The following is a 14,531-nucleotide window of genomic DNA, read 5'->3' as shown; positions in this document are numbered from 1 at the left end:
GGAATCCTCAGCATGTAACTTTTTTAAAGGCACTGGCTCCTAAAGGCTTCGTCTCCCACTGAGATGGGACACACTGGCACTGCAGCCTCCATGACGTCACCCCCCCCCCCCCCCCCCCCCCTCCACATGCACATAAACCAAGTTCCTCCTTATTGCCTCAACAGAAACACGAAGTCCCTGGAGTGCAATAATAAATACTGTCCAGCTATATAATATCATCGTAGAAACGCTGCCAGGCTGCAGCAGCACTAATCTAGTGTGACTGGACACCACTGCGAGGCTGATGCATGTACAGCTCTCTGCTACTAGCAGGTCTTTCCCCTCAGTCTATAAGTTGATGGATGGTAGCACAGTTCGCCTAAATACAAACCTGGTTTTCATGAAATCATTATCACCTACTCAACGGGAGACACGGGAGACTCTTAGAGAGCAACATGACCTCTATGGCGTGCTGCAGGCCGGCAACTGGCCCGTTCGCTATGAGACAAAAAAGAGCAACATCATTTTTCAGCGGCTCGTGTCTGCAGGCGACGTATCGTTTTCTGTCAAACAGAAATATAAGAAAGCATACGCTTTGGCCGGTGAACCAGGAATGCGGCTTAAAGATAAAGCCAAGCGTCTAAACTGGGAACAATAACACTCTGGAGGAATTCTGAGTATTTCTCTTATTAAAGCTTCCTCCAGGAGCTCTGGGACACGGTACATGAATTCACTTTGACTTCATTTTTCCTCCCCTTCACTCTCACTGCTCCTCGTCCTCTGCCTGCATGCGACCCTCGCCTGCAGCACGTTGCCACAAAAATGAGCAAACTGGGTTCAACTCTGTCCCCCCCCCCCCAACCAAACATCAAAGGAGGAAGCAGAGGAAAACATCTGGGAGCTAAAAGAGATCACATCGGAGGCCGAGGGAGAGCGCGAATCTGGCGTGTCGAGGCAGCCGAGGCGTGGGAGGGAAAAGAATGGATCAGAGTCTATTATTGATGGAGCAGACGGAGAGCGATGGACGATGAAGTCTGCTTTCGATTAAGGTTCCAGTCAGATATTCAACAAGGTGCAGCCGGTCTGACAGCCAGCTGGCGTCCGCGGGCGTGGCCGCGATGCGTTTATGAACGCTGGTAAATCGGACGGGTCTCCCACGTGGCAACGCGTCGCAGCCGCCCGCCGTGAGGGACCGAATCCGCCGATCCAAAGAACACAGAGAGCTGTCAGCCCCAGTGAGAGCTAACGGTGTCGCCACCCACCCCGCCTGCCGGCGAGCAGCCGCCCTGCTGCCGGTCGTCAAACCTACCGCAGGCAGCCCGACCGCGGCCGCTCAGTGCCCGCAGGGTGGGTGGCACGGCGACCAGACTCTCTTCTCTATGCTGAACGTGTTTTCATTTGGCCCCAGTTTTGGTTTTTATGGAGGCTGAAAATCTCTGGTTTTCACAGCTGTCAGGATTTATGAAGTCAATGAAGATGTTCTAATCACCATCAGTCATTCGGACAGCGATAAAAATCCATCAAGGCTGCCAAGAAGTATAAAAAACATAAACTTTTAAGTCTTTAAAGCACTTCCTCTGCTGACAGGAACTGGCACGCGTACAGCTCATAATTTATAACTATAAAACAGGAACTGCCTAAGATATCAAGAAAATCAAGAAACTACCAGAAAACAGTGAAATAGCTCGTTTCATTCATGTGAATCTCAATAAAGTGGCTGCTGGGACTTCTGCAGTACAACTATCCAATCACAGGAAATATTCACCACCCTGTGTAACGTAGAGTCATAAACATGCAGCACTGCCTCACCGTCATACTGAAGCAAAGTGTCCAGACAGCATTTCAGGTGAAAACACATCATTATACGTTCTCGTTTCAGAGAAGTTTCGCATTTAAATGACATTTTAGAAACAAAGTCTGTTAACCTGGCAGTGGTGGAAATGTTGAAAACAATGTAGTCAGCATGTTGGGCCACTAGCTGATTGTTTTTGTGACGAAACCACACACAGTGCTATAAAGATTGACTGTTGTGAATCCACGGACACTCGTATGGACGGACGGTGGAGTTAAATCGCCTTTCTGGGTGACTCTCAACTATAAAAACACCAAGTCAAACAAGTCATTCTCCATTGCTGTTATTGTATAATCTACTCACGCATGTGCAGAAGAGCTATTTACTACAGATGTGGTGTGTGTGTGTGTGTGTGTGTGTGTGTGTGTGTGTGTGTGTGTGTGTGTGTGTGTGTGTGTGTGTGTGTGTGTGTGCGTGTGTGTGTGTACAACAGCAGCGTTTCCGTCATTGACATAACCCGAGTGTTTGCACCGTTGTCATGTAAACAGACAACCAAAACACAACAGAAGTTGTGTGATTCCACTTGAAACGGTTGTGGTGTGAACAGAGCGCCGTTCTGACGGCCTCAGAGCAGACGAAGCCTCAAGGCCTCCCCGCTCCCTCTGACCCCTGACCCCAGGTCCCAAACCACCGACCCTCAGCACTCAGAAAGCAAAAATGTAAACTTCTACTGTGAAAGGAAGAGAGAGCCCAGCTGCATGTGGATGTTTCCAGACATTACAGAACAGTGATTTGTATATCGGAGCAAGAATACCGAAGGATCGACATCAATAGCGAAACGGAAAGTTAGACCAACAGAATTACAGCAGATTAGACATAGATTGGATTTATGTAATGGAACAGGGAGGAATGAGGAAAATGCTCAGATCTCATGGCTCCAGCAGTGGGACCTACCTGGTTTTGTTGGACATTTCTGGCACTTGTTGAGGCCCCAGGAGGAGCCAACGCTTCCACAGCAATCCTCCTGTTTGGTTAGGCCTGGCAGAGGCTTGCCACACTGCAACGAAACACATCTGTATTAAATCTCACAAAGGAAGCTTTAAGAATGAGTGTTACATGTTTGCGCATGCATGCTTGTTTGTGTGTGCTGGCATGGGTGTGTGCACGTTCGTGTGAGACTATGTGTGTGTGTGTGTGTGTGTGTGTGTGTGTGTGTGTGCGCGTGTGTGTGCACCTATCAGCAAGGACAGACTGAACCAGACACATCTGAGACTATTTATTTGGAGAAGGACATAAACAAAATGTCCTAAAAACAACTAACCTCCTGACGGGCCTCATTAAGACGCGGGTTAGTCGTGAAGATTCCTATCAAAAAGTACTTATTGGAATTTTTCTCTGGAAAACACTGGCAGGCTCCTTTTATGCTCCTTTTGGGAAGAAATGATTTTCTTGCCATCGACAATTTGACTGGAAGATTCTGTTTCAAGCTGCAGAAACTGTGAAAAAACAAACTTGCTCAAGAACTAAAAAACAACCCTAATGTGAACCATTGTGTTATTACAACAGTAAAAAGTAAAGAATTGAGGACAGCCGAGCGAAGAGATGCCGAACACGGCCTCAGATTAGCCCGGCTCACGAAACCTGCCATTCATGCCCGGTTCTTCCAACTTCTGCTTGAAACAGACCTGCTGTGACAACCATACCCGCTCCCAACCTCGGAAGGGGCAGCAAATCTGAAAAACATGCCCTACTGTATACACACACACCGGGAGCGTGAAAAGTCTGCTTATATTGGAACCACAAAGGAGCCCGCATGGGCAGCTTCAACCTTTATCCTCTGAATGAATTCTGACTCGTTCAGTGTCTCTGTTCAGCAACTGGAGAAAGATGAGAGGAGGAGGTTTGATCTGTCCCATAGGGCGACCTTTCAGCAGGTAAGGAAGATCGTTGGTACGTCAGCTGCCTTTCCTCATCCAGCGTTTTACTACGGTTGGATGAAAACAGCACCAAGTGTTTCATTCAGCAGGAAGCTGAATGATGTAACACTGTACCTGTCCATCAACCGTCTCCTGGAAGCATCTCCCAACGTTTCCATGGTGACGGACGTGCGTTGTCGTGTGTCCGTGTCCGTGTCCGTGTCCGTGTCCGTGGCCGTGGCCGTGTCCGTTGTTCCCATGGTGCTGTGGCTGTTTGGCGCCGTGCTCGCCACCGTGCTCCTGGCCGTTCCCCGGCTGGGAGCGCTGCTGGACGGAGTGAGCCCCGTCCGTGGCGGGCGGCCTCTGCCCGGGTTGGACCCGGGCCACCTGGTGGATCTGGACCTCGGCCTCCGGGGGGTGCTGGACGTGGACGTTCACCAGGGACGGGTGGAGAGACACTGTGGAAGCGGCACGCCACGGTTTATGCGATTGAGCGGCTCGTTTACAGTCTGAAACCTCTGAATCATGGGAGTGGAGGCGTCTTCAGCCAGAGGAGGAGAATTGTATAGACATACTGTTGTTTTTGAGCGGACGGCTAACGTCTCACACACATTAGTTTGACAAACACTTGCTTCATCGCCCTGTTATGAGATCGAAAGTACATTGGGAATTTCCCACTGTGAAGACGCTATTAAGATACTACAAAACAACAAGAAGACAGAGTGTCGGGGGGCTTTCTGGTTTAAATCAAACCATTTAAGACCAAAAACAGATTTGGTGAAATGTTAAAAAGATGTTGCAATGTGGAGAATAAGCTCTTTTGTCCTTCTGACAGAAGGGAAGCATCTATCTTCAGGGAGTGCCAGGATTTTTTCCACAGAATCATGACCCACTTTCATGAATCACAGACTCACAGACAGACAGCGGAGTGCGAGGAGAAGACCTTATCAAGAGTCAGGGACACGAGGCTGCCCTCTGGCCACAGAGAAAGCAAACAGGCCGGATCGGGCGCATTTCTTTACTGTGATATAATAACACACACGCCGGACGGCCGTTGTATATTTCGAATTTTCCACATAATTTATTCTCAAGGATGAAATACTTTGAGGATAATCTAAATTAACTCTGACAGACCTTCTGCTTTTACTTACTGTTCCACCAAGTGAAACAGCGAGCAGGACGTGAAGAGGAAATAAAGAACCGACACCAGGGGAGAGGTAAAGTGTGCAAATGTTTTCCCTTCAAGTCAAAGCGAAGCCACGATGTTGCCCCTCTCTGTTTCCACTACTTTTATTTTGTTTTCTTTTGCTCATAAAAAGAGCTTTGTATGAACATTATCAGGACTTCCACTGAGTCATGCATTAGTTATTCTTCTTAAAATAGAGTCTGATCTCCACTACTGGCCCACAAAGGCCAGAAAAGTAAACATCGGTGCAAATAAATGCCTTGACTAGACTTGCACTTGGAAAAGCAGTTGTTTTAACGTCAGTAGATTTTACTGCAAACAAGCTGGGTGATGGTGATGTTCTGGAAGAGGGAAGAGCCAGAAACTCAACAATCTGAAGGTCACACAGCTTGTATCAGAGATGAGCTGAGAAGGCTGGACGTCCTCAGAAGGCTCGGCCCTTCATCCCCTGATGATTAATTTCTATTTTCCAGCCTTGAATGTCTTCCTGATCGACCACTGCACTGTGTGGCAGTAAACATAACACTGAAGCCCTCAGACGTATTTACACTGGCAAACCCAGGCCGGCTGAAGGAGGACATTATCTGTCTGACACACTCGACAAAAACACTGAAAACAGATTTTATGCAGCCAAACTCACCCGCGTGTGAGTTTGGAGAAACAAAATGAGTGTTAGCAGGAGTGATTACCGTGCTGGTTGGACAGCGGCAGAGTGTACATGGACTGAGACGGAGGCTTTCCTCTGCTCTGGCCCACGTCCTTGTGGCTGGCGGGGTTGGATCGGGCGGGGGGCGGGGCGGGGAGGTGGCAGAACTTCCCCGTCGAGTTCGAAGGACACCAGCAGAGGTCTCTTCCAATGCAACGGCCGCCGTTCAGACAGGGAAGCTGGCAGAAGACTGGAGGAGAGAATTTAGAATGGCCTGTTAAAGTTGACAGGGCATCTTGGATTAACAGTTACAATCATGGGAGCTGTTTACTCTGTGAGGTGGCTGCAGACTTCGATCAGGATGAGATTCGGATAAATGTTTGGCGCCAGGTATGTTCAGCATGCGAGGAATTTGTCTCGGAGTTTTTGAGGGCAGCATTAACGAAGATCAGCTGTCTCTCTTCAGGTAACTCAGCCACGTTTTAAAGAAGAAACTGTATCTGTAGTCTGACTTTTAGTGCCTTTCCCAAGACTGGGAGTTACATCAGAGAGCTGGACGTCAGTTGATCATGTTATTTCAGTATATTTGAGCATTTTCAAGATCAACATTTGGTTGACTGACAGAATGAGTTTGGGATTTGGTTCGAATCGGGTCGGCTGGATGTCATCCACTCAGATCTCAAATCTATGCTTTGATTTACAGTTTGCAATTTGCCACGGACAGAAACCCAGAGGAGTCCGGCGGTGGCCAGATGGCGTCTGACAGTACTGCTTCCACAGCGCTCCGACCGGCCTTATCGTTCTGCCATAAGCGATGGGTGCCAGGCCATTCCCCGGCATACCTGGACCTGCTCCCACCTCCAGCTCTGCCCTGGCCTCCCCTAACTCAAAACATCAAAGACCTTCAAATGAAAAAAAAATCTACCCAACCGTGACGAACCGAGAACTATTCTGGGTCACAAAGAGCGAAGCGCAGCAGTTTCTTGGCTCGGGGGGGCGGCCGACTGCACACCGCACGCACGAGGGCCGCTTTACGAGGAAGAAGCTGCTGATTATGGAAACCTGCTGGGAGCCGCATCCTCCCTGCCCCGGCACTAACAGGCAGCCTGGATGGCATCAATAGCATCGTAGCATCAACAGGAGAACGACTGCAAGAGGAGGAGAACGGGGGGAATGGAACAAGAACAGAGGCTGCAGATAGTGGAGGAAAGTGAAAGGGATTAGGAGAATGTTAACATAAGAGATTGGAAACAGAAAGAGAACAAGAACTGGAAAGAAAGATGGAAAAAGTCGAAAAAAAGTGCAGAGAGATCGACAAAGTCTAAAGAGGTCCGGTGCCTGTGCTCAGACAGACAGGAAGGCCTCCTGCGATTTGACACACTGGTGAAATGATCGACTGAAGCAGGGCGATTAAAGCCGCTGGTCCGAGTCGGTCCAGTCCCGGCGCAGCACGGGGGCAGGAACTATTCTTAGACAACATCCCACCGCCGCACTCTCGCTGTCTGCCGACCTGTCTGTCCACTTAACGAGCGCTAATAACCACACACACACACACACACACACAGACACTCACGCACACACACACTTCTCACTCAATAAAACGGCTCCTACCTAATATCAGGCTCCGGCGTGTCGTACACAGGGCGTGTATCAAGAGAGCCTGTTATAATTAAGCTGCCAGATTTTACGGCACCGTGTCGGCAACATAACAACAGCATGAGATAACTGTTTGCTGTCCACTTGACATTCCTGGACGTGCACGCACACCACGAGCAACAACAGGATGCGAGCCGAACTGGAGAGCGAGCTCCCTCTCAGCGCGTTATTTGACACGTGCTTTCGCATAATGAAGGGAGATTTCGGAGAGAATTAAAGTGGGGCATAAAAACAAACCGCCGAGGACGAAGCGGAGGCAACCAGGAATGTAATCTCCAGGAAGGCCTCCGCCAGGAGGCCGGAGTGTTTGGAATATCTGCAGCACGCTCCAAAAGCCCATTAATGGGAACATAAATCTGCACCATCGACCTGTTTATGTATTCATAAGTCGACTTGGTGCTCGTCCTAAGACACTACAGCGCCGAAGTGAAGGGTGGTGCACGCTCTTTATGATTTAGGAGAGGGCTGACGGTCCATACGTGTGTGTGGTGTGGTCACCCCGCACCTCTTAATCCACCTCTATTAATTAGTCTGAGTTTTAAAACTGATGAGAAAATGAAGAAAACATGCCACCGTCCCCGTGGCATCGGCCGCCCCCCTCCCCTCCCCTCCCTTCCCATGGACGCTGCTGTGTGAATTCGGAGCAAAGCCCCCGGGATAAATGGCAGGTTTAATGTAATCCCTATAAAATCCTGTTCATGCTGCTACTCTTTCTCTCCTCCTGCCCGTCCCCGCACTCTTTCATTTGTTCCCGCTCTCCCGGGGAGCGTGTTAAATGGTTAACGGAGGGGCCGGCCGCGAGGTGTAAACCGCAGAGAGATGGGGCTAAGTGCCGGGAGCGTGGGACCACCAGCTCCACGTGTGTGTGTGTGTACAAGGGGGGGGGGGATTAGCCCCCTTCTGCACAGCCTCCGCTTTTAATCTGCTCAGCCCCCCGTCTCCCCCTGCTCTCCTTGTCCCTCTCTCTTTAACCGCGAGGTTTTAATCTGACTCCTCTCCGAGCGTCGGCATTCAAGCCGGACAGCATGCCACCGGGAACGCCATTCTGTCAACGGGGGAAAAAAAAAGGAGCGAGATGCTGGAGTGGAGACACGTGAAAAGTGTGTGTGAAAACCAGGAGAGAGAAGAAAGCCGGAGCGGAGAGGCGGACAGGCGGAGGAGGAGGAGGAGGAGGGGGGGGGGGGGGGGGGGGGGACGTCGGAAGGGCCCGGCGTCCGCACTTACAGAGTCGGAAACCCTGGTTCTTGGGCTGCTGCTGGTGCGAGGTCTCGCTGTAGACCGTGGTCATGTCTCCCTTCTCGCAGCTGTTGTAGCATCGCCCGCCGCTGCACACGCGGCGGCACATCATGGGCGTGAAGACGATCTTTATGCGGTCCAGGTTGGAGGTGAGGTTGGCCCCTGGAACGCACACACACACACGGCAGTGAAGCAGCAGCAGCAGCAGCAGCAGCAGACTCGGGCCGGAGACGAGCTGCATCCTCTCTCCTTCAGCCTCGCTGTGACACACTCCCCGTCTGGGCAAAGGGAGGTTTATAAGCGTGCGAGGGTGTGTGCTGACGGTCGGCCAGTGGCACGCTGCAGCTGAACGAGCCGGGTGCCACAGGCCAGCACACGGGGGGGAGAACACTATTAGGCGCTGGGCTGGCATCCAGAGCCTCTATCTTTTGGGAGAAGGTGTTTTAGAAGTGTGTATGTGTGAAGGGAGACGAAGCCCGCGAAAAAAAAGTGCATGTGAGCATTGTGTAATGGTGGGAAGCGGTTCAACAGCCGTTTCCCCGGTACGGCGCTAAACAACAGCAGACAGCTGTGTGTATTGGACAAAGCATCAGAAGAAGAAGAAGAAAAAAAAAAGCATCAGCGAGTGACAGGGGAGTGAAAATTTGGACAGACGGGTTCACGTTTCTCTCCGGTGTCGGGACTGACGGCAGGTTCTGGCGCCCGCCGCATGTCAGAGAGGTGATTCCCCGCTCGCAGCGCTGATACGAAACGTCTGTTTGTGCGAGGCAGACCCACGGAGAGGGCGACGGGGGCAGACGGAGGGAGAGAGGAAGTGCAGCCTGGGATGCTGCCAGACATTTTTTTTTTTTTTTTTTGCGGCTAATGTTCCATCTGACAGTGACACCACAGGAAGTGTATGCATGCGGCGGAGCCGAGCCGAGCGCACCGCACCGCAGTGTGTTGTGTTTGTTTTGACGTGACCGGCGAGGGAAACGTTAAGTGCAAAACGAGAACAGATCGGCGCATCGGATACGCCCATCAGCCGAAACATTATGACCACTGACAGGTGGAGACAGCACAGACTGTGGGTTTTATCGTAGCGCCTGTCAGTGGAGTGGAAATCCTCAAAGTTGATGTGTTAGAAGGAGGAAAAACGAGCGAAGCTGACAGGGAGCGAATTGAGATCACGGGTCAGAGCGTCTGCAGCTCAACAGGGGGTCAGCATCTGGACGTGTGAGCTTCGTGGTTCTTACCTGCTGGCGACAGTGCGTTGTTGAACTGTCCCTGCAGCTGATTTTCGCCGGCCGGCCTGTGGGCGTTGGCGTAGTGCGCCGTGCTGTGCCCGTTCCTGTGCCCGTGCCAGGTCCCGTGCTCGCCGCCGTGTCCGTTAGCATAGCCGTTGCTGCTGGGGAGAGCGTTGGAGGTGATGGGCGCGGAGGACGACGGATAGCGTTTCACGGTGCGGGAGGTCCCGGTCTGCTGAGGCGAGGCGTCGGGGGGTCCCCGTCTCACTGGGGTCCTGCCAATCACATCATGATAGGACCATAAACACATGACCTCAGGCTAAAGCTAATGTCCTCCGTCTATACTCCTGCAAAGGTGCAACGTATGAGCATCACCGTGAAATCCATTAAAGCGTGCTCGCCATGTGCAGCAGACAATAATACTCCCGAGAGCAGACCATGCCGTCTAGGTCATAGCTCCGTTTAATTGGTTTTACAGATAAACCACAATGATTTGGACACAATTTAGTTTTAATGAACTCAATGACAGCATACAGGAAGTCAAGGAGCCACGAACCCCACTAATTAATGGGAGATTGTGTTTTACATTAAAGAGTAGATTATTCCTCACTGATTAACAGAAGATCGAGCATCGGGCAGCCAGAGGGAACGAGAGGCGCACTTATCAGTTTGTGCACGTCTCCGGGTGGCTGATCTCTGGGCGCCGTGTGATTAAACACATCAGATCTCCACATCTCCAGTCTGCTTGATTGAATTATGAATTCTTGGTTTTGTCTGACTGTGGCCCACCGGGGAGCAAACTCCTGAGGGTTGTACCGGCCTGCAGGAAGTATTAAAGCTGGGGTCGACGGACAAGGCCGAGCCGGGGTTTGAGCGCAGCAGGTTTTTCATTTGGGTCAATTACCGAGCCTGTGCTGTGCGGCCTGGAGGCTGAGCTCATGTGAGCGGCCCGGAGGAGGCGCGTGCCTCTCAGACATGTCTACCTGTGCTCTGGGGGTCGAGGACTGATTGGGGAATGCTGGGATTCAAAAGAAAAAAAAAAAAAAAAAGACAAAATCTGGTTCCCACTGATCAACCCTGACAGAGCAAGACGACGACGATCCGTGTCGGATGGATCAGACGAATAGTTCAACCAAACACACCTGTGTCAGCATACTGGCTAATCGAGCCTGTAATCAAGGCGGCGAAGTGAGGATGTAACCCGCGCATTAACGTTCATTACATGTGGTCTGCAGCCACACATCAGGTATTTACTTACTGAATCCACTTTGTCAAGTCGCAGACACACAACAATAATCAGGAGAAAGAAGATGAGTGCACGCACTGAAAAAATGCATGTGTGCTTGCACGGTGTACACACACACACACATACACACATATACACAGTGTGAGATATGGTACAAGTCTCTGCAAGTCTCCTTTACAAAAGCACAAACCACATTCCTGCTGCCAGGAGGGAACACGACACGAAATGAGAAGGAGAAGAGAGAGAGAGAGCGAGAGAGAGACAAGCGTTTGATAATGTCTCATGTCATCGTGCTGAAAAAGAACAGGCAGCACCTTCAGCTGACAGCTGCTGATCTCCAGGGCGGGGCCTGCAGATAGGATGTGATAAAAGGAAACCAGGGGTGCTGGTGTCAAGGTGGTAAGGAAAGACAGGAGGTGCCAAACCCAGACGCCACGTCCATCCTGAACCCTGACGGGGTTTTTCCACGGCGAACCGGGACACCTGGCCCTCCGGCATCCTGCTCACTTCCCTGGCTGAGCCAGATGTTGCGCTCTCTGGCTCTCTCCCCGTCGATGGCAGAGCGACTTCCTCCCAGCATGAGCTCACCGCCGTCCCCTCCCTGCCGGCGGATCAGGGGGGCACGGCTCGCTCTGCACGTTTGATGTCGTCATTAGGAACTTCAAGGCCAGGGAAGAACGTACCCCCCCCCCCCCCCCCCCCCCCCCCCTCCCCCCCTCGTTCTGGGTGACTTAAAAGCAATTTTCAAGACCTTTGCCAAGATTGCACGGAGCTCGGCCTGAACAAACACATGGGAGAAATACTTGGAGCATCACGTGAGGCCATGCAGTCCTCATTAAAGAGTCGGCGGTGCCAATCAGAGGAATGACAGCATTGTACGAAAATTTGTACTTCATATTATACAAGTTCTTCACTGCTCAAGGGAATCTTTGTTGTAATCCAGAAAGTCCTTATAGCACAGAATTACATCACCAATCAGTTCCATGTTTGTTTTTCTGATGCTGCAATTCAATTACCTGTTCTGGAGGCTTTAACAATGTTAGCACAAGACATCACCCAAACACCAAACAGGACAAACAAACGTCCGATGTTTGCGTAAATAGAATTAGCAGCCTCGGTCATACATATCTCGTGCTCTAGATGGTAAAAACCAACAGGCACAGATGAGTGAGTATTGGGCTTCCATCCCATCGATCTCGGTGAAAAGATTTGATTTGAAAGCTGGCATGATCACATTATAATCAATTCATGATCGAGACCATCCACTCTTCTGTCTTGTGTATTTGGGGTCACAGAGACTGGAGGCGGTCCCAGCTAGCATCCAACCAGCAAAAAGGCACGATACACCTTGGAACGATACACCGAAAGAGGAATCAGAAAGACAGACGAGGAGTCAGACACATATACGCACCGAAAGGAAATGTGACGACTGTGTTGGTGGAGACAGCGGTCAAAAACATTGGAGCATCCCAGTTAAATGGTAAATGGACTACGCTTATATAGCGCTTTTTCATCTGCATTAGCAGAGACCAAAGCTATTCAGGGTTCAGTGTCTTGCCCAAGGACATTTTGACATGCAGACAGGGGGAGATGGGACTCAAACTAATTGTCGGACGACGGCTCTCCCCACTGATCCACAGCCGCCCCCACAAATAGAAATTAGTAAACAGAATTAGAGTTTACCGATAAAAATAAAACTTTGATAGAAAATCTGTCACTCAGTGAAACAGTGGCAAAAATAAGAGACTGAGAAGAGATTCAAGAAAAACTGACCCAAGAAGAAGTGCAATACTTAAAAATGTTTATATTAAAGTCGTGCTTCAACATGTGCTTGTGCAAAATTTGTGTCCATTTTTACAAACATTAATCCTCAGTCGACTCTCAGATTCCCTGAGAGGAACGACAGACAGCCGATAAATCAGAACATGAAGCCTGGAAATGAGTTGCTCTGCAGGTCATTTCAGGGAGGTCGGCTTGTTTTGGAGCTTCCTGGCATGATTAATTTGACTTCTTGGTTTTTCATCTGTTTTTATGTGAGCTCTTCAGCGGAGGAGGGACAGCACCATGATCTCAATCCTTCTTTAAGCTTATTTTTCTCATTCACTACAATTCCAGAACTGTAAAAAACACAGACCGGTTAGAAGAATCAATCATTAAAACTTACAAGGTGCAATCAAACCTCGAGAACTGCACCCATGCTGGAACGCTTCCTGGAAGACGTTTTATTTCTTGTGGCAGACCGTGTCCACAGTGTGAGAGGGATGAGGAGCGACGGCTGTGTTTGTACAGGCGCCGTGAGAGGGCGCCTTGTCATGACCGAGCGCCAAATTGCACAAAATGCATCAAATGTCCAACATGGAAACTGTTGAGTCACCATCAGGGGCGTTGTTGGCATCATGACTCTTTCTTTTGGAGCAGCTTGGGAAATTTTTTTAATTTTTGGTCCCTACCAACTACCAGCAGTGACCTCCTGGGTTCAAATCCAAGTGTGAACTCTTTCTGCGTGTTCTACAAATCTATACTTAATAAACAGTCAGTTCCGTGAGATGGTTGACCTTTGTTTTTAAACAATATCACGTCATCTGTTCATTGTATTCTTCTCCGTCACATCTTATTCCAATCATTTGGATTTGATCAAAACAAGGACATTCAATTCTATACAGTGGACAGTTCTTTTACGTTTAGTGCATGAGGTAATATTTCATGTCCAGAGCATGTGCTCAATAATTAGATTCAAAGAGGAACACTGTGTTTTGAGCGTTTTGGGGCCAAACACTTGATCAAAGCATCAGTCTTTATCTGATCACAATGGAAGCCTCAAACCAAGTCATGGAGTCACTGGCACTGTCCACTCTCAGTCATTATCCTTCATTTCACATGTATAAAAAGTAATTAGAGGTAACTCTCATCACAACGGAGGAAATTACAAATCACGGCGATGGCCAAGAATTGACACCGTGTATGGAACAAAGCTGCAGAGAATCAGACGCATTGTAAAAGTGTTCCTTGGCAGAGTCTTGGTGCGGATCTGTGAACTCGCCACGGCATTACAACATGCGAATATTAATTCTGATAAAGAGAAGACAGGCAGCGCGATGGCGGCTCCAGCCTCGGCGCTCAAGCAGCGTGGTCGAGCACAAGTCAGCTCCGAAGGCTGCAGGGAAGTCAGAAAGGCGAGCAAACCCTCTGATCTCTGGACTTGTGCGCCGAGCGGGATCCAACGGACTCCGCCGCCAAGCAAAACGCTAGGTGGACTTTGAAGATTTCACAGTTTGATGAGAGTGTGCGGGGAGAAATTCAATTAGCGGCTTTGTTTAGTGCCAGAAAAACCCCTCTAGTGGGGGCTTGGAAAATACCTCCTCCAATCACGGCGGTGTTGTTTCTGCAAACTGCACTCTGGGAAACGAGCGTCTCTCAGATAGACGGAGAAATCCTGGATTTATTTGATGATCCCGCTGGCTCCAAACACTCCCTCACACACACACACACGCAGTGACCCAGATCCCGGGGAAGTGTTTACATCTTAAACCATCTCTGCAGCCCGCTCTGGATGACGACCGCTCGGTGTTTACGCGAAGCGCCGCGCCGCCTCGTATGGACCACAGCTGATTCGCTCGCCGACAGCCCCGCACGCCGGGTGCTTTCCCC

The 14,531-nt window shown here is 50.1% G+C and overlaps 1 protein-coding gene across 1 annotated transcript in view; it reads right to left on the bottom strand.

Moving 5' to 3' along the window:
* The window catches only part of LOC115406858 (latent-transforming growth factor beta-binding protein 2-like), an 86,969-nt gene that overhangs the window by 42,098 nt on the left and 30,340 nt on the right, over window positions 1-14,531 (bottom strand). Inside the window, exons 4-8 of the mRNA XM_030117109.1 lie at window positions 9,647-9,912; window positions 8,400-8,573; window positions 5,563-5,769; window positions 3,823-4,145; window positions 2,726-2,828 (exon numbers count right to left, since the gene is read on the bottom strand). Coding sequence (XP_029972969.1) covers window positions 2,726-2,828; window positions 3,823-4,145; window positions 5,563-5,769; window positions 8,400-8,573; window positions 9,647-9,912 — 1,073 coding nt within the window. The remainder of the gene's footprint in view (window positions 1-2,725; window positions 2,829-3,822; window positions 4,146-5,562; window positions 5,770-8,399; window positions 8,574-9,646; window positions 9,913-14,531) is intronic.

This window comes from Salarias fasciatus, chromosome 19 (genome assembly GCF_902148845.1).
Source record: "Salarias fasciatus chromosome 19, fSalaFa1.1, whole genome shotgun sequence".
NCBI lineage: Eukaryota > Metazoa > Chordata > Actinopteri > Blenniiformes > Blenniidae > Salarias > Salarias fasciatus.
Note: the sequence above shows the minus strand (reverse complement) of the source record. Positions and strands in the feature narration are given on the sequence as shown.